Source organism: Oncorhynchus gorbuscha, linkage group LG23 (genome assembly GCF_021184085.1).
Source record: "Oncorhynchus gorbuscha isolate QuinsamMale2020 ecotype Even-year linkage group LG23, OgorEven_v1.0, whole genome shotgun sequence".
Taxonomy (NCBI): Eukaryota; Metazoa; Chordata; class Actinopteri; order Salmoniformes; family Salmonidae; genus Oncorhynchus; species Oncorhynchus gorbuscha.
This window is the reverse complement of record NC_060195.1, coordinates 56,594,024-56,614,348: the sequence shown is the minus strand read 5'-3', so window position 1 is coordinate 56,614,348 and position 20,325 is coordinate 56,594,024. Positions and strand designations below refer to the sequence as shown.

The 20,325-nt window shown below is 48.6% G+C and overlaps 1 protein-coding gene and 1 pseudogene across 11 annotated transcripts; both read right to left on the bottom strand.

The window, feature by feature from the left end:
- Nucleotides 1-598: 598 nt before the first annotated feature.
- LOC124011311 (bromodomain adjacent to zinc finger domain protein 2B-like) lies at nucleotides 599-20,117 on the bottom strand. Of its 11 annotated transcripts, none has more exons than XM_046324540.1 (29): nucleotides 19,736-20,117; nucleotides 17,806-18,535; nucleotides 17,369-17,653; nucleotides 16,286-16,346; nucleotides 16,076-16,184; nucleotides 15,604-15,705; nucleotides 14,865-15,093; nucleotides 14,665-14,757; nucleotides 14,490-14,563; nucleotides 14,298-14,363; nucleotides 13,603-13,668; nucleotides 13,344-13,388; nucleotides 12,886-12,918; nucleotides 11,381-11,446; nucleotides 10,848-10,988; nucleotides 10,083-10,337; nucleotides 9,512-9,735; nucleotides 8,152-8,226; nucleotides 7,780-8,074; nucleotides 6,678-7,652; nucleotides 6,204-6,483; nucleotides 5,744-5,899; nucleotides 4,877-5,037; nucleotides 4,326-4,654; nucleotides 3,517-3,652; nucleotides 3,165-3,311; nucleotides 2,605-2,948; nucleotides 2,261-2,404; nucleotides 599-2,107 (listed from the first exon to the last, which is right to left on the bottom strand). In XM_046324540.1, exons 1-29 carry the CDS (start codon nucleotides 19,847-19,849, stop codon nucleotides 1,951-1,953), a joined length of 5,892 nt encoding a protein of 1,963 aa, XP_046180496.1. In that variant the 5' UTR covers nucleotides 19,850-20,117; the 3' UTR covers nucleotides 599-1,950. The 11 variants fall into 11 exon arrangements, with proteins under 11 accessions (XP_046180496.1, XP_046180498.1, XP_046180497.1 ...); XM_046324542.1 differs by having other exon boundaries at nucleotides 6,678-7,646; XM_046324541.1 differs by having other exon boundaries at nucleotides 12,892-12,918.
- Nucleotides 20,116-20,325, bottom strand: part of LOC124011312 — a 65,749-nt pseudogene continuing 65,539 nt past the window's right edge.

The following is a 20,325-nucleotide window of genomic DNA, read 5'->3' as shown; positions in this document are numbered from 1 at the left end:
GAAAGCTATTACAGTAAAGTACTTAATTGTTCCCCAGAAATGATTTGATATTGAGATAAAAACGACTGCATTGGGCCTTTAAAATGCAGGAAATGCGTTATCAATTATTTTTTTTAATCTGGGGGAGGACCATCCATCAATCATGTCCATACAGCCTTAAACCCATTCACAATGACAGCAAAAAACAACAACGAAGAGAACAAACTGCAGTGGACTCGGACGATAGGCTACATCTCCCACTTTCTCTGGCAGCCTCTAACTCTTCAAGTTCTCCTTGTAGGCTACTCTTTCAGTATTTGACAGATCTAAAACGACTCCAACTCCAAAGTCTAGATTCTAATCTAAACCCTATTGTTCATTAGGCTAGATGTATCAAACAATTGTATATTTGTGTGAACAAAAGGGCTAGTAGAAGTAGGTGATTATAGGGGCCAAAATAAGCCCTATATGGAATGGGTACTACATTCATGTTCTACCCAAAAGCATTTCAAAACTAAAAAAGGTATTCTCCTCCCCACTCACATCATCCAAATTAAAATGGCATGACTCATGACACAGGGTCGGTAGAATAGGGGAAATAACACACCCAGAGTGAAACTAGGTTGAAAAACATCCTTTAATAGGTCCGTGCCACACACTAGTGAAAAATAAAGCTCCTACAAAAAGAATGATGTTATTTTTCCACAATATCTTAAATAAAGTAACTTCAAGTACTCTGACTTGGGTACAAAAAAACTCTAGCTGCCTCCATTAGGCCACGACACACAGCAAGATTCAAACACAGTGGTTACAAATGGCCTTACGTCCTCTGTACTGTGGCAAGGCAGATGTGGGGAAATGTTTCATGGGGGGGGAGACAAAAAAAATACTTTAACGTTGTTTGTTTGTTTTTCTCTTTCTGTATGGAGAGGAAATATTACTGTGTCACTGTCAGACTTTGGAGGCCATGTTGGATTGAAATTATATATAAAAAATAATGTCATCATAAAAATGGCAAAACCAAAAAATTATATCCCCTACGCCCCTGTTGGAAGGGTAGGCACTACCAAGATTAAGGATACCACAGTGTTTGCAGAGGATATGTATATATTGTACAAACAATATTTATAATGTTTGTTTTTTATCACTTTCACTAAAATAGAATAGAATGCTACAATCATTCTAAGGCATAAACAATATCTGATATTTTAAACAATTTGTTCCAAACAAGACTTGAATATTGACATTAATAAACAGTATATACACATGTATCACCATTGTCTGACTGTTTTTCTGCAATTTTTGTAATTAAATGCAGTTATACAGTTTTAACGTAATGATTACAGTCCTCTGATGCCCAAAAGCATAGAACAGTGTAAACAGTCATTCTTTTTCTTGGCTTTGTTTCATATTTGGGGGAAAAAAAAGAAAATAAAAAAGTTAAACACAAAGACAGACATTCCTTTCGATTCAAAGCAGTTGAGCTGATTCTTCCTTTTCATAGAAAATGATGTGGACCTTTTTTTTATTTTATTTATTGATTCATAAATAATTATTAAAAAATTAAATACATTCACTATAATACGATTAAATAAAAATAAAACGTCTATTTACAAGTAGTGGAAAGTATTCTACCGCAGATGCATCTTGGGTGGTTGAGCAGGATGAGGAATCAGTGCAATGATCTTGAACAGGAAATGGTATTGCACTAAGACACCCGGTTGACATTGTGTGGGACTCTTTGGGTGTTTGGATCCCTGTTGTACTGTAGCAACACCAGCGTTACAAGTCTGTCTGTTGACATTTCACTTTAACTGCCCCGGGTTCGTCCCAAAGTACAGACGGACCAGCATCATCATCTTGTCGTTCCCAAAAACGTGGTGCCTCTGCTATGAAATGTCAAATAATGTTACTGGAGGTCTGGTTCGAGACAGTGATGATGATCGGTAAAACAACACCCAAATTGATGGATTAGTTCATTTCATTGAGAAGCTCTGTCCATCTCTTATCAAAGAACTTCCTCATGTTGTGTCCCGCTCGCCCGATGTCTGAATTGTCTTCATTAAACTTTTCACAGTTATCAAAAACCAGGTTGACGTCAATAATGAAAGTCTCCAGATTCTGATACCTGAAACGAGAGGAACAGATCATTACCAGTAAATGAGTAAAACACTCGATTGTTATGTTATCTAGTCCTGGTTACGTGACTAGATCCGAGGTTAGTCATAGTGTGACTACTAGGGAGTGGATAGTAACAGTGTCATATTAATAGTGAACTCACTGGCTGCTGACGAGCTTCTCTCTGATGGTGGCGAAGTCCATGGGCTTCTTGATGACCTTCCTGTAGCCAGGGATCCCCTTGGTGTTGACGGGATTGAGGAAGGGCCAGGCATCCTGGTGACGCTCCAACTCAGCCAGGAGCACCCTGCAGAAGATAACACACACACACACACGTCACGAAGGGAATATGTTCGTGCAAGTGTTTACAGTACATTGCAATGCCCCCGGCAAATACATTTACAACCCGCATCTGCATTTCCGTCAGCAGCTCGCTGATTTAAAGTGCTGATACTTGTGCTGAGAAAATGAGTCAAAGATTTATGGTGTGGTACAGTAGTACAGTACCTGCACAAACCCAGGTCTCGGTTGTTGTCTCTGGCTGTCTTGGCTCTCTTCACACACACCACAGGGCTCTCCAGACTGGGTGACTGGGGTGTGGGCGGGGCCTGGGACGGGGCGGGGCTCTCCTCTCCTTTCCTCTTCCTGCTGGGGGGCTCTTTCGCCCCTCCTCCTTTCTTCGGGGTGCCGCTGGCGCTCGCCGAGTCGTCCTCTGACACCTCCACGTTAGCGGTACTGTTGCCGGCCTGCTTCCCGTTCCGCTTGGCCTCGGCAGAGGTGGGTTTCTTCCCGCCTCCACCCGCCACCGGTTTGCTGGGCGGCTTCTTGTTCTTGGGAGACGGGCCGCTCGCCTGAGGGGAGGATTCATGCAGTTGTACTTACACAGCAATGGCACTTGGCATATTGTGTACACAGTGTTGTTGAAATACATACTTTGAAATCATATATGATATGAAAATGACAGGTACATAATGTAGAGGTACATGACTGATACGCGTGGCCGACATACTTCTATAGTAAAGTACGAAATGTAAATGTTGAACAGTGGCCTGGACAGTTTGGGTCACCTTGGATATGCAGGCGGGGCAGTACCAGTCCCCCTCGGGGATGGTGGTGATCTTGGGTTTGTGACAGTACGTGTGGCACCCTTTGTCACAACCGTCACACAGCAGGAGCAGGTCCTCGTTGTCACCCTTCCTGCAGATCTGACAGTACTGAAAGCAGACAACGCAGTGTCACCTCAAAACCAAGGGGTGGATTTTCGAACCAACATTTACCAAGATTTACATTGGAATCCACTCCCTACGGGACTTGAAATGGTCTTGGGATTCAAATGCTCTCCAATGACACGCAGTGTTCACTTCACTAGCATATTGAAATTCGGTGCCAGCCAGCTACAGTCGTTGAGGTTTTACTCACCACTTTCATGATGGACCTCTCCCAGGCGATGGACTTCTGGAGCTGCTGGAGACACATGGCCAGCTGGGCGGCACTGCGGACGTCGCCCAGGGCCTTCCTCCACACCTTCATCCCATGGGCCACCTCCTCCTCGCCCCTGTGGAAGGCAACGCAGATGTCAGAGGGATGGACGCATACAAACGGGAATACGGAAAGTCGGACACAGACTCATGCAGGCAGGTACAAACACTCAATCATTCGCTTTCCAACACAGACACACGCCCATACACAGACACACGCCCATACACAGACACACGCCCATACACAGACACACGCCCATACACAGACACACGCCCATACACAGACACACGCCCACTGTCACCACAACTCGCTGAAGCTGCAGCTGTGCAGACAGACACCGGTATGAGAGTGAGTGAGTGAGTGAGTGAGTGAGTGAGTGAGTGAGTGAGTGAGTGAGTGAGTGAGTGAGTGGGGGGCAGGCAGCAGGGATATATGGGTACAGGTACACACACTGCCAGGCAGGAGTGACGCCCATGCAGATGCCGGGAGAGGAGGAAAAAGAATGGTAGAGGGGACGAGGTGGATGCCGTGATTACTGACGCAGAACACCATGCAGACAGCCAGAAAAACTCAGCAGGAAAAAACATTCACCACGCTGTGAGTCAACCCCAAACCAGAAGACAACCATGAAAATACACAATAAAAGATGCAAAACCACACCCAAAAAAAGGACAGCATAGGTAGATGTCTTTTTGAAAAATGAAACAAAAGAGCACACAGAAGTGTTGAATCCTGAGTGGATGACCTACCCTTCCCTGTCAGCACTACTGGAGGGAGCGGGGACAGTGACGGTACCGATAGCCCCCACATTATCCAGCCTGATCTGAATGGTGGTACCTAAGGGGCTCCTCAGGTACCTTCTCTCGATGTTCCTCTCCAGGTCCGCCAGCCGCGTCACCGCTATGTCCAGAGGGTTGTCCGCGTGACGCACCACGCCGCCCGCCTTGTGGTCCGCCCTGTCCTCCGGTTGGTCTTTGTCGCCAGCGCCGCCCGCCGCTGGTTGGTGTTTGGGGAGGGGCTTGTGCTCGTGGTAGACCAGGTCCTCCCTCTCTGATTGGGGCTCGGTGTACATCCAGCCCTGCGCAGGGAATGGTAGGTAATGTAGTCTTTAGGTTCAAACTTAAACAACAACCTATTCACTAGATCTTGGTTAACAGACTTGAAAAGGTTAGCGAGTGACCACCGCTACTATTCATTACTTTCGAACAGAGGCCTATATTTTCTCCAATGGATAGGGATGAGAGCTATAATAAAAGAAAGCTACACATTTAATGATGTCGTTGTTGTTGTTGTTGTTTACCTTGACCTGCAGGCTGGCGGTGGTGACCTTCCTCTCCAGCTCCTCCACCTGCTGCAGCACAGCGATGTCCATCTCCATGGCCTGCTCCTCCACACACCACCCACGCACTGACTCCACACTCACCTGGCTCTCCTCCAGCTCACACAGCTCTATCATGGCCGCTGCACATTGGGGAGACAGGACGGCATTAGAGACCAGTCATATATTCCATAGACGTGTGTGTAAGCACACAAAACATGCATATTATTTGCACACCAGACCCAACACCCACACAGACTTGCTTTTTCTCGCTCGCTACTCCCTCTCTAACGCAACAAAACCACACACTCTCTACCACTCCCCATTCACACACACACACACACACACACACACACACACACACACACACACACACACACACACACACACACACACACACACACACACACACACACACACACACACACAAGAATTCAATATCCAGACACAAAGAGCTGTTCAATCAGAAACCACACGAACGTTAACTAATCTGGCTTTGATGTCAGACTCATATTGAGCAGTCAGTCATGCGTCATGTACCAAATGTCAATTCATTGTGAAGCGCAGGGGCTTGGAGTGTGCTCAGTAGGGGTATAACTACTCAGAGCTGTCATAACACAGTGCTCAATCAGACTCCAACACAAATGTCTTTGTGAAAGTCAGGGCCTGCCAGTCGGAGTGCTGCTCAGTTTCACAGACACAAAATCAAAGCTACTTTATTCATTCATATCCATTGGGATCTGTTGGCTAAATGTACTCTGTAAAGGCTATGCAGATTGCTAAAGATTGGGTGAGGGACCTACCAGCCAACCAACTGACTTGAGTGACTGTCAGACATACAGTACTCACCGTCTCGATGCTTGGTGCAGACCTGTGGGATGAGCTCCATGTATTTGTGCATCTGTCGGTGCAGGCCCTTCTCTCTGGTTCCCCGGCTGTGGAGGGACCCCACCAGGGAGCACAGCTCCTCAATGTCTGACACCCGCCACCAGCCTGACAGCATCTCTGCGCACACACACACACACATATAAATAAATAAACATATGGAAATGTTTCAGAAAAATTACTTAAGACAATATAATGCCCCCTTGAAATAGATCTATAGTATTCTAATACAGAACACACTCCAGTGCTGTTCTCGCTCCTCAAGAGATTCCTTTCTTCCACCCAGTAGAACAAAACAAATTCAAAACAAATGATTCATTCTCATGACTCGTGAATTAATAAAAGGTTGAATAAATAGAATAAACTGAATAAATAGATGACTCATGACACACAAACACACACACACGCACACACACACGCTCACCCTCGGGGATGGGCCGTGGTGTGGGGTGGTCCGAGTGCTTGGGCACCTCCATCATGGCGGGAGAGGGCACCGTGGACGAGAGCTTCTCGCCGGGAGGAACGGGCGACTCGCTCTTGCTGGAGACGCTGGGCGGCGCATTGGCACTGCCCTCCACGGAGCTGAGGCCTGAGTGGCCTGGCAGGGGGCTGCTGCAGAAGGGCAGCTGGCTGGGGCTCAGCATTCCACTGGGCCAGCCACCGCAGAACGCTGAGAGACTCAGCAACGACCCTCCAGCCTTAACCTAGAGGGGGGAGATACAGACACTTCAATATCATGATCAGAAAAACTCATGTGTATCACTACACTTGGGCCTGTAGCTTCAAGCAGAACCTACATTTTTCTGATGTTACATTTATTCATAGGATCTTCCATGGTGAGTTTCTACTACCAGTATAAATCATTAGGACAAGGCGTCTGTCCTGGCATAGTACTGACCTGCAGGGCTGACAGAGGGTAGTTGATGAAGCCAGCTGGGTGGTGGGGGCTGGCTGAGGCCGACGCTGCCGAGGGGGTGAGAGGCAGGGCGGGGGAAGCCGGGGGAGACCTGGGCCGGGTGAGGCTGGAGGAGGGCAGCGGGGAGGACTGGAGAGGGCCGGGCCCAGGGGAGGGAGAGGTGGTGAGGGAGGAGTCGTCACAGGGGGAGCGGGGGAGTAGGCTGAACCAGTGACCGCTCCTCTCTGTCAGGACCCTGAGGAGCTGGTCGCTGGGGAGGTACTGGAGCTGTGGAGGGTTAGGGGCTAGGGTGGAGGTCTTTATAGGGCTGAAAAGCTGGGGTGGGGGGCTTAGGAGGGAGGAGAAGGAGGACGAGGTGGAGGTGGGGTAGCCGGGTTTGGCCTCCTCGCACGGCAGGTTGGGCGCCGTCGACGCACAGGGGCTTGTAGGTTTAGCGGGCAGAGAGGCGTTGTTGGCGGGATCGGATGGTGGTGTTGTTTTTGTTGTCGTGGTGACAGACGGTGGTGTTGGGCTGTATTTGGGGCAGAGGTCTGCCTTGGCTTCGCGGATTTCCTTGGCAACGTCCTTAGCGACGTCGAGCAGCGTGGTCAGTTTGGAGAGAGAGGCCGGATGCAAGAGGAAAAGATTGGGAGAACCTTTCTTCTCCTCCTTCCCCTCCTCTGACCGCACGGAGGTGTAGACGCTCCTCTCCTCCCCGCCGACGCCCCCAGGATTCTTCTTCTGCACCTCCTCCTCCTGCGGCTCCTCCTTGATGTGCACCTCCCCTGCTGCCGCCCTCCTCCTCTCCCTCTCTTTCTCCAGCTCCCCCGCAGCTTCTCCACTCTCCATGGCCTCGATGAAGACCCCTCCGCAGTGGGGCAGAACCCAGTAGCGCCGGCGGTACCGGTCCTGGCCGTACATCATGGAGCGCAGGGAGTGGGATGCCTCAAACAGCTTCCTCCTCACCTGGTGCTGTTGCTGTGAAACAAAGCAACAACGCCATGACCTGAGTTATAACTAGATCAATGAATCAATAATATCTAACTATTTAGTATTGTTCTTCCATGGAGATGGAACTCTCAGATCTCCGGAAGGAAGGACTTACCTTGGCTAGCTTCTCTATCTGTTTCTCCAGCTCCTCCACACTAGTTGATTGGTCCCCATCGTCCTCGTCACACGTTTCCACTTTCTTCGCCTTCTTCATCTCCTCCTCCTCTTCCTCGTCATCTTCATCGGCCAGGTCATCGCTGTCTTCGTCTTCATCCTCGTCGTCGTCGCTTTCTGCTCCGGCCTTTCTCTTGCGTTTGAAGCCAGAGGAGGGCGTACCCAGGGCCTGGGCCTCCTCCCCTCCCATGCTGGCATCTCTCTTCCCGGTCCGTTTGGCATGGATGGTCCTCAACCTGGAGAGAGAGAAACATACAGGTGAGCATTCGGATGCACACACACACACACACCCGTCAACACACACAACACTTACTTTTTGAGTTTGCCCTCGATCAGCCACTTGTCCTTCCTCATGTTGGTCATGTGATCAAGGTTCTTGTCGATCTCGCTGTAGAAACAGAGAAAGATACAGTATGTCAGTTCACACGTACAGGTAACTATGGAAACAGTGAGTAAATGAGGGATGCAAAGTATATTGAAAGCAGGTGCTTCCACACAGGTCTGGTTCCGGAGTTAATTAAGCAATTAACATCCTATCATGTTTAGAATTATGTATGAAAATGCTGGCCATTATTTTGGCTACCATGGCTATGTCCCCATAGGATGACAATGTCCCCTTCCACAGGGCACAAGTGGCCACTGAATGGTTTGATGAGCATGAAAACGATGTAAACCATATGCCATGGCTGATTCAATCACCAGATCTCAACTCAATTGAACACTTCTGGGATATTCTTCAGCCTCTAGTTAACCACCTCCGTCAACAAAACACCAAATTATGGAATTTGTTGTGGAAGAATCGTGTCAGATCCCACTAATAGAGTTCCAGACCCATGTAGAATCTATTCCACGGTGCATTGAAGCGGTTCTGGTTCGTGGCTACCCAACACCTTAGCAAGACACTTTATGTTGGTGTTTCCTTTATTTTGGCAGTTACCTCTAGTTAACACAAACAGTACTATTCTCTCTCTCTCTCTCTCTCTCTCTCTCTCTCTCTCTCTCTCTCTCTCTCTCTCTCTCTCTCGTGAATAATTGATGTATTTGGCTTCTCTCTATATCAAAATGGAATCCCACTCCAGATTAGCTGATCTATCCAGAGTCTTACACAGCATTAATAAAACACGACAGCATTAGCAGCTGAGTGAAGTCAACTAAACGGCATTATTTGTAAGGAGCTAAAAGGCAGTGGGCTCACAACAGTATGGGCGCCTCCTGTACACTAAACCTTTCACACTGGCTCCAACTAATAAGACCGGAAGGGACGACGATGCAAGGATCTACAAGGATGTCATCTCAATGCTTGTGAAATGTTGTCTGCATATCCTATAAGTAAAACCAGTAAAAACATGGAATCCATATTTGGATTCCATGTTTGATCTGCTTACGTACTGCACAATAATCTATTCCCTTGCAGCTCCACTGGCCTGTGTGATGTACAACGCTGACAGGTCAGCATCACTCCTCCTACCTGTCAACTCTTTTTCTGCAGATAGAACCTGACCTTTAATTGTTTCGTTTCAATTGTTCTTTCTTCTCTCCTGACGACGGCGCTCTTGCTGCGGCCTTATCTATTTCAATGTTTGGCGTCTCCTGTTCTTTACTCCTACCTGATGACACTCTTGCTGCGGCCTTATCTATTTCAATGTTTGGCGTCTCCTGTTCTTTACTCCTACCTGATGACACTCTTGCTGCAGGCCAGCTCATTGGCCAGGAAGCCTAGTATGGAGGCCTTCTGGGCGGGGGTGTGAGCCTGGAAGGCCTTGGTCTTCAGGCTGAGGGCCAGCTCAGCCAGGTCAGTCTGCCCGCAATAGGCCCCCATGTACATCTGCAGCACCTCCGACACATTGTCCCGGTTGATGCCCACGTTGGTCAGATGGTCCCCCAGCATGGTCTTGGTCTGGGGGGAGAGGAGAGAGGCAGGACGGGTGAGTCATTGAAGATAGAGGGAAAGACAACATGGTCTTGGTCTGTAAGGGGGGGGGGGGGGTCGTGATAGAGTGGTTCCAGGTATACTTTCCAGGAGAGTGTTGACTCATAGACAATGGGCTGGTTTCCCAGACACAGATTAAGTCCTAGACTAAAAAGCATGTTCCGTGGAGATTCTCCATAGAAAGTGCTTCTTAGTTTCTTAGTCTAAGACTAGGCTTAACCTGTGTCTGGGAAATCGGACCAATGTGTGTATGTTTTTATTCCACCTATGCGAGAGCCTGCTTGGTATGTTCCTGTACATGTACAGTATCTCACCTTGTGTCCAGGGGGCAGTCCAGGGTCACACACGGCCAGGGAGAGCAGTCTGACCAGCAGGTCCTGGACGTGTCCCATGCTGTCTCCCACGTTGAGCAGGCCCTCCTGCAGCATGCCCAGGGTGGGTACGTCCACCCCCACATCGAAGCCCAGCACCTTCCCAAAACCGCGTAGGAACTGCATCAGCATCAGGCAGTCAGACACCGCACCCCCCGGCAAGATCAGGCCAGGGATTCTGGAAAACTCTGGAAGAGGCTGGAATGAAATATAAGGAGAGAAGGGAGGAATGTTTAGGATCTCACATGACACCCTGGGACTTCTATAGTGCCCTATGTGGACGGCAGTATATGGGGAGCAGTGCGACTAACATATTGCAATGTCAATGACTGAATCACATGGCTCTGAATGGTAACTTTAAAAAACGTTTTCATTAGTAAATAATGTGGAGGGGGGGATATTATCTCGTCCCTCCTTATGCATTACTCTCTTTAGCCACTTGATGGCAGTGTACAGCACAAACCGTATCCAGTACTCAGGTTTCACATATGATACACAACAGATACCGTTGCGATGATACAATGCACTTAACCACCCATAACCCAAACCTAGACAATATTAACTTGTCAGTTCAAATATACATGAAGCAAAATAAATGTAACTACATGCAACAGCCACCGACAACTTGGAAAGCTAGGTCCCTTTAATGATGTCACCCTTCAGACATCACACAGGACTGAATCATGGGCAAGATGGGTCATTTATTACCTTATGATCGGCCAGACACATGTCTTCATTTGGCTTCTTCAGCTCCCTAGCAATCTCCAGTTCCAGCCTCCTCAGCTCCAATTTCCGCTCCTTGTTCAGGCGTTTCTCATCCCGCTTTTCCTGCCGCAAGCGCTCGCGCTCCTGAGGGCCCCAGAGGAGGAGAGAGGAGGGGAGAGTTAATGGGCTCACGCCAGTGGCGGTAGAACAGACAAGAATGTCAAGCCGAGTCTGCTGAGTAGTTTTAGAACTCAGCCCGGCGCCCCTGCCTGCACACTCAAAGAAAAAGTGCTCGAGGGCCATTCTTTTGACTCAGTGTATTGAAGAAATGAAAAGGAGAGGGAGGAGAGAGGGTTTGAATGGGTTCAGGAAGGAGTGGGACCTTCTGGCACGCACGTGTGTGTGTGTGTGTGTGTGTGTGTGTGTGTGTGTGTGTGTGTGTGTGTGTGTGTGTGTGTGTGTGTGTGTGTGTGTGTGTGTGTGTGTGTGTGTGTGTGTGTGTGTGTGTGTGTGTGTGTGTGTGGTATGTCACCTACCTCTGCTTTTTTGCGAGCCTCCACCGCCTTCATGAGCATCCCGTGTTGCCGTCTCCTCTCCCTCTCCTAGCAGAGCAGAGAAAACACACACACGTTACACACCGGAGAAGGTGTAACCTCCACAGGTGAAGTCAGAGAGGTGGACAGAAGGAGGAAAACTCCCATTCACCTCCATCATGGCGAGATTTTCACATACAGCAACACGTACAGTTGAAGCTGAGGTTAAGAAGACAACGGTACGAATGACGACAACCAGAAAGCATCAGAGGGAGAATGCGGTAGATGGCGATGACGGGGTCAAAAAAGAGAAGTTAGGGTCAAGCTATGATGCCTCTAGGTAAAAAGCTGACGGAACAAACGCAAAATGACGGAGTCATCATAGCCACAAGCCAGTGGGATGAAAACAAACATTGCTCTGTGTATCATCCATCTGTTTCGCTGATAGCCGTTCCAGATTGAAAATAGCCTAAACCTATGGGTCTTACAAGGAGACTTGCCTGGTTGAGGATAGATTGTCTCCAAATGTTTTATTGTAAACCAATAGGATTTGATCAAGGCAAAGCGAGGACAGTGACTGTCTGTCTGGAAGGGATGGGGAACTCAGTGATGTGATAAACAGATAGAAGGCAATGAAACAGATCCTCTGGTGTCAGCTGCATAAATACAGTATGTAGGGGCCAGGAGTTTATCCTGCTCAGGTTGATATTGTTAGGAAAAACTCCTGGCTCTAATCGTGTGCAACAGACGCGCTCAACAAGCAATAGCCAGCCAGCCAGTCAGGCTGCTGGAGAAAACAGGTAGGTACAGCAATAGACAGACAGCCAGTCAGGCTGCTGGAGAAAACAGGCAGGTACAGTAATAGACAGACAGCCAGTGAGGCTGCTGGAGAAAACAGGCAGGTACAGATAAAGAACGGAGCAGCAGAACGACTCAGGCTACATTCCAAATGGCACCCACTTCCCTATGTAGTGCACTATTTTTGACCAAAGTAGTGCACTATGAGGTAGTGCACTATGCCATTTCAGACGCAACCTCAGAGACTCAATGGGACGTAACAGGTTAAAGGGCAGCTCTTTGTGGACGGAGACGGACACAAGCTCAATGTCTGGAACTGGAAAACTCAAGCACTCACAGCCACTCAAAACCAACAGCTAGACAATGGATGTGATGGATGACTCATCGAGAGGAGTGTACTTTCAGACAGTAAGAGTGAGCATGGCAGGGCTTGGCCGCCTTTTGCAATGCATTCTGGGGAGTACGGGGGGAGCTACCGAACCACTGCAGGCGGAGCGAGGTCAGGTGTCTCATAGCAGATGGAGGCGACACACTGTTGTTGTTTTTGTTTGTGTGTGTGTGTGTGTGTGTGTGTTTGTTTGTTTTGCTGAAAAGCCATGCAGAATAATGTAGTATGACTGCAGCCAGTGCTACACTTAATGCATTGCTATGACAACCATATCACAACCAGGAAACACGATGCGGTGTTAGATGTACAAAAATAAACATACCCATACCATATCTAGTCTATGCCTCTCCAACTCCTGGCAGAGAGAGTTGGCAAAGTATTATGGAACAGAAATGACAGCAAAAAAAAAACAGATTGTTTAGCAGAAAAATACCCAAAGTTCAGAAATAACCCAATAGAATGGAAACTGACCAAAGAGAAATAGTAAAGAGTTTAATAAAATACCTAGTTACACACAACCTTGACACACACACACACACACACACACACACACACACACACACACACACACACACACACACACACACACACACACACACACACACACACACACACACACACACACACACACACACACACACACACACACACACACACACACACACACACACACACACACACACCCCGTAAACACTGATCTAGCTGAAGTGTATATGGTTTTTAGTATAATTTCAATCATGTCAGAAGAGAAAAGGCTTGCTGCTGAAAAGCGCTGCGTACCTGGTGCTTCAAAATGACTGCATGCTGTCTTCGCATTTCTTTCTCCTTCAGGGGAAGACAGAAAAGATGAGGGCAGAAAAATCAATACACTTTCATGCAGCCACCATCATGAAAATCACTAAGGCTGATGGGATTTCAGACCATTTTACAGAGGAGCTACAGCTCATGCCTAATCTCATTGTCAGACACAGCTCATCTGGAAAAAGCTTTGACATTTTGGTTTACATTGAGATGCTGTGTGTGTAACACAAACTCTCACCTTTATTCGTTTCTCTGCTTCCATAATTTTGGCATTCGCAACCTCTTCTTTCTTTCTCCGTTTAGCCTGCGAATGCAAATCGGGTCAAATGTCATTTCACTGCCAGACATCTGGACAGACAGACTGACGGACACATGCCACCTCGCAGTTTCGCACCGCATGAAACGTATGCCTCGCGTGCCAGTCAAATGTGTAGAACACAGAGAGGGAATCGAGTATCATTTAAATATGTCATTGCAAACAGCAACAAAAAAAATCCCGTTAAGGGTGGCTTGCCAACCGTGTCAACTCAAATTTGATTTAGTCCTGCTAAAATACTTTGGAGCTCCTACAGTGTAATTGTGTGTACAAGGGAGAGAAAAAAATGGTTTTCGCCACCCACTTATGCTAAACTGTTGCTGTTGTCTGATAAAATAAAATACAAATATTTCTGTCTAATTTAAATATGGTCTAACTCTGAGACAGCTAGCGGAGACAGCGATTTTAATATTCAACAGCCGTCAACCAAGACCAATTTAGCATTAGTTCCATGTGGAATGATGCTTTACTCCTTCCAACACTGTGGTATTATTCAGTAATGGGCTTGGGTAAGCTTAAAACCCCATGGACAGAGTAGGCTCTGGGATGCAGTTTGAGGAGTGACGTTCTGCTAATTCAGAGGATATGTTCGGTATTGGGTCAGTTGACTGTAGTACCTCCAGGATCTGCTGTGCCCTCATCTCCTTCTCCAACCTGATCTGCTGAATACGCTTGATCTTCTCCTGGAGAAACACAGAGGTAGGTGGATCGATACACTATGCAAACCAAATGGTGGTGCAGTGGTAAAACAAGGATACCTCAGACGGGACGGTTTGACAGGAAGTGGTGTCACGTAAAGAATGCCCTACCTGCTGCTTGATGAGCTTCATTTGCTCCTTCTGCTTCCTCCTTTCCTCGGCCGCCATGATGGCTGAAAGAGAGACTTTAGGGGCTTAGGTGTTAAGAAATGGTTTGCAGCAGTGGTACTGTACATCTCTACAAGAGGACAGTAGGGAATAGTGTATGCACTTAGATGTAGTGTACCTTGTTGCTTCCTGGCCTCTTTGGCTGCCCTGGCCATGGCCTGCTTCTCTAGCTTCCTCATCATCTTCATCTGGGCCGCCTGCCTGGCTATCTCTGCACAGAGAGAGGTGATGGAACGTTACTGTGTGACCAAACATGTTTGGTAGGTAGCATTCACAGACTTCAAACGGAGGTCTTTTCATTGTTTTCCTTCTCCTCACCTTGGGCCTCCAGTTTGCGTAAGAGTTTGGCCTCGCTGGGGCTAGGCACCTCGGCCCCCAACCCCAGACCCTCTCCCACGTTGGGCGGCCGGCCCTTCCTTCTCCGGGAGCCCTTTGCCCCCTCGGCCCCGCGCTGGCGCTCTGAGTTGGGGGGCCGTCCCCGCCGGCCCTCCATGGCCAGGATATGAGGGATGACGTCCTCGTCCTTCAGCAGGCTCCACTGCAGACCCTGGGGGTAGGACGGGCGCGAAAAACAACAGGGTAGACGGGCAGTTAGTGTCGTGTGGGTAATAAACGGCTTCAACATACTTCAGTTGCTTTGATTACTCTACTGTTACTCTAGGTTTGACTCTTTAGATCGATCACTCATGACAGAAAAGAGGGCAGATCAAGATATGCAATGCATAGTGTTATTACTGGACTACAAAGCTAAGAACTGGAAAATGGCCCAATTTCTACCTGTGATATGAACACCACTACAATGCATTCCATTCCCCATTCAGCTAGTTAAGCTATCCTACTGTACAGTATATGACTGGTCACCTGTGGAAGTAATGTCAACAGATTATTAAATGACTCCCAAGACAAAGGGGGCTAGGCGGTAGGATTACTGGAGTCTATAGCTGATTTCTATCAATGCCCCCTGAACTGCTTAAGTCACTATACAGTTTCTACTGTACATGAAAAGAGAGGAAATAAACACATTTTAACGGGCAATAGATAGATGAAAAGACATCACCTGGGGTCCTTCTCTGGCTTCATAGAAGTCACCAACCATTATCTTTGCACTGAAGCTAAAATTATCGCGTGTGATGCCACTTATTCCATTTCTGGATAGATACTACAGAAGAGAAAATAATGACGTTTGGTGAGACAGGGGATATCCAATGTGAAAGTATGTAAAAGTGTGACATTGAAAAGCGACCTGGATACAGTGGCGGAAGCTAAAAACCAAAGTGACGATTCAACTACTAAGCATCAAAAGAATTAGGAGGGAAATTGAGCAAAAGCACAGTGAGAATCAGAATGCTCTAACGACAGGTCAGCTTTTAGTAGGCGGAGGAAGGGATTGGGGAAATGAGCTAAAAGGTTTCCAGCTCTTCTCATGTTAAGGTCACAGGGGTTAGCGTTGATGCTAAGTGAGCACTAGCGTAAGGGTGAGGCTAGTTGCTAGCGTAAGGCTAGTCTGAGGGGTAGGGGTTACTCTTTACCTTCACCACATCTGGGTACTGCCTCAACTTCTTCCCGCATGGCGCGTAGTACGCCACGTCGCCTTGCATCTTCCCGGACGCGCTCTTGATCCGCGTTTCTCTCTGCCAGCTGGGAAACACACGGACGGAAGGAAACTGTGAGTGACCGAATGCCAGAGGCTTTGCCATTGCTAGAGAGAGCCTATCAATTCACGTCTCCACTCGACCTACCCCAACTCCAGAGGTATCCTCAACTCCTGCTCATCCATCACCCTCTTTCTTTTCCCTGCGCCTGGTGAGAGAGAGAGAGAGAGAGAGAGAGAGAGAGAGAGAGAGAGAGAGAGAGAGAGAGAGAGAGAGAGAGAGAGAGAGAGAGAGAGAGAGAGAGAGAGAGAGTGATAGAGAGAGTGATAGAGAGATAGAGAGAGAGATAGAGAGATAGAGAGAGAGATAGAGAGATAGAGAGAGAGATAGAGAGAGAGAGAGATAGAGAGAGAGAATGAACCCGTTAGTCAGACTGAACAATACACAGTCAAAGCCTTCTCTCCATAGCCCTAAACACCCAGCTACAGCCACATGCAGAGCTACTGCCCAAAATACCCACCCATAGCCACAGCACCACAGTGCTGAATATGAGCAGTGTTTCGTTGTCTGAGACAAACGGGGCTGCCACTGTGTCTCCAACCAACCCGCTGTGGTCATGAGAGTGCCTCATTGTTTCTGCGTTCCGTTTATTTAACCAGGTAGAGTATTGAGAAACTCCGTGCTCTGAAAGCAACTTAAGGAAATGACTGAAATATGTCCTGAAAAAAAATCACTGACATTCCAATGTGAATTTGATGGACAACAAAACATGTTGAATTGAAATGTGCTTAGGAAGATTGGAATCTCTGTTGGAAAATTCCAGTCTTCCTTGTTGTGTCTGTGTGTGTGTGTGTGTGTGTTATTTCCTTTCCTAAGCTGGGTAATCTCCCAGTGCTGAGAGAGAGAGGAAGGAGAGGAGAGGGGAAAGAAAGAAAGAAAGCTCGGGCATGGCAGAAGTGCCAAACAAGTTGTCAGGCCTGTTAAGCCCAAGGACATGCACCTACAGGAACCCAGGCCTGTTAGGCCAGCCAACTGCCCGGCTAACTAAAAATAGACCCCCCCGTTTCCTCTTCCTGTTCTCTCCCCACAACCATCTGAAGATGATAGCATATAATGGTGAGCTTAGCTATTCCAGTGTGGTTACATGTCCTCAACACTTTTGTGCTTCTGCTGTATGAGTAGCTTTGGCAGAGTAGGTAGAGAAGTTTAATGAGTGTTGCCTGCGGTTACCTGGGGGCGTGACCAGGGAGTAGGAGGAGGAAGGAGAGTTGTGATAGGCCAAGGCACTGGAGCTGGTGACGATGTTGGGCGTCTTGATGACCTGCAGGTTGAGTGGGGAGCAGCTGGCGGCTGTGTGATTGGTTGTGCTGCTCAGTAAGGAGGCGTGGCCTTTGGTTAGCTTGAGTGGGGTCTTCTCCCTCTTGGAGACGGAGCCTGACGATGGCAGCTTCAGCCTTGGGTCCTTCAGTTTGCCACCGGAGACGTCCTTGTCGCTGTCCGAGTTACTGTCAGAATCTGAGAGGAGGGTACCAGAAAGAGAGGGGTTATCACTGGTTGAATGGTGTTCACTGCTGTACATCACCATAACCCCCACAACAACAACGAAATCTGTACACTACAAAACATTGCATGTGCCTTCCATTAGGATGGTCAGAACGGTATCTAACCTGACAAGCTGTCATCCGAGTCCTCCTCATCATCCTCCAAATCATCCAGATCATCATCGTCGTCGTCGTCATCATCCTCAACAGAGTCATCCGAGTCCTTGCTGCTAGGGAGACCGGGGAGACCTGGGAGGCCGGCCTCGGCCCCTCTGAACAGGTCCACCAGAGACTGCACCAGGTGACTCTGAGAGAGGCCCTTCCAGGCTGCCATGGGGGCCAGGGCATGGGCCTGAACCTGGAGGTTAGGGGCCTTGGGGGCCTTGATCTTCCTGGGGCCCCGGGCCGTGGCCGGTGAGGGTGAGGTAGCGGGCCGTGCCGGGGGGCCCTGAGAGGAGGCCGAGTGGACCCTTACACCAGTGCTGAGGTTGACGGGCAGTGAGAGAGACGCCCCTGCCCGAGAGAGGTCCTTGTTGGAGTCTTTGCGGGGCTTGGTGATGAGGGCTAGCGGCGCGTCCTGAGCCGTGGTGCTTTGGATGACTCCGTTGGGGTGGGCAGCTAGGCCCAGGAGAGCGCTGGACAGGAAGAGGTTGGAGTGGTTGTTCTGGGGGGGAGGGGGGAGGGGAGCAGGGGGCAACTTTGTGCTTCTGCCACCGCCACACGGACTCTCCGAGGAGGACAGCTTGGGGGGTGGCAAGGAGGATGACGTCACCCCAGCAGCCTTCCTAGAGGTTTTGTGACCCTGCTGCTTCTTGGGCTGTGCCGCCGGGAAAGTCTGGCCTTGCGAGAGTAAAGACTGGAACGGCGGGTGGGAGGGAGGGAGGGGGATAAAACAAGGGAAAAGAAAAGAGAAAACAGCATAATTGTGCCAGCTGTCAATTTACATCTACGTTGATTATTCAAGCTGGTGATGAAGCACAATGCCTGCCTCACTGTCTCACTGTGCCGAGGACAGAAGCCTGGAGACAATGGCATATAACATGGCCATAACCACAGGCATTGTACAAAGTAAAGAGTAAAGCTGCTGAAAAGCGGCTTCCAGTTCCCGTATCTCACTTAAATTACTACAGTTATGAGTCTGTGAAAAGTGTTAGCGTCATGCATCTGGGTTTTTACTCTAAACGGCATAATGGCAGATTTTATAGAATGACAGTCACGTTTGGCGTTGCACCGTGTTTCAGCAAACACAGGTTAGGGCTTCGACATGTACATTCAACTAGATGTGATATCAAGTGAAACAAATCAATTTCACAGACCATGTAATACAGTAACAGATCCTGAACCACTGGGGTGAATGACGAGGCCTTTGGTTAAAAAATAACCTCAGCACCGGTAAAATAGAACAGGGGAAAAGGCTAGATTTCCAATTAGGGGGCCGGAGCCATAGGAATTAGCTTAATCGATGAACTACTATTTCAATGACCATTTCGACTACATCCGAGAGGTCCACAATGCACTGCAGAAGATGATAAATGTGTATATGTTCTATCTAGTTGTGAATGTGTTTAATGGAGAGGAAAACGGTAATAAATACATGGAGTAGCTATATGTGCCGTCTGCTTTGCTGAGGTAATGAGGCCAAAAGCATTGACCTTCTGGTTAACCTTTTTTCACAGAGCAGCACAGCAGGACACCCAATCAAATGACTCAGACAGGACTCCCACTTCCCTCTCTGACTCTCTCTGGCTGGAAGCAGCCCTCTTATTGCAGCTCGTCTACAGTGTTACCATGAACTGCGAACAACCTTCTAACTGTGAACGGAGAAACCGTTTCATGTTCGACCGCTTTTAGATTATCCAAATTAGGTGAAAAGCTAAACTAGCCAGTTACCAATCTGTGGTATTATTTGACTATGGGAAAAAGAGCTACTGTGTGAATACTGGGATTTTTTAAAACGTGTATTTATTTAGTTTAACCTTTATTTAACTAGGCAAGTCATACTTGATACTCTTGGTACCATGCTCCTTGCTAGTGGCAGAAAGGACAGTGGACCAACCTGTTTGAGCCTGAATTCGTTGATCTGAGAGAGTGATTCCTCCAGCAACTTCCTCTTACTAGCCTTCCCACTGCCAGGTGTCTTCAGAGGCTTGGGCTGCTGGGAGTTGGCCATGGGCGACGTGAGGAGAGGGAAGGATTGAGGCGAGGAGGACAGGGGTACAGAGCGGGCCAGGGAGGGCACAGACAGGGGCTTGGAGGAAGAGCAGAGGGACAGGGGAGGGTGCTGCGGCGAGGAGGGCAGAAGCTTGGGCGGCTTGGGGGAGGCTGTGGTGCGTCCTTTGGGGGAGGTGATGAGGGGGATTGGAGAGGCAGAGACGGTTGATGGGGAGGTTTCCCTGCGGGGTTGGGTGAGGAGGGCCAGGGGCTTGGAGCTGGCTGCTAGGCCCGTGGACTGGATGACACTGAGGTGCTGCTGGAGACCCTCCTCTCTGGGCCGGGAGGTCTGGAGAGACAGGGGGAGCTCTGGGACAGGGTAGAGGGGGAGTGCTGTGAAGGGACCAGGGTGGGGGGGTCGGAGTGTAGGCTGTGGGACAGGCTGTTCCTATTGTCTTGGGCCTCCTTTATGCCCGAGCTTAGTGTCCCGATCTG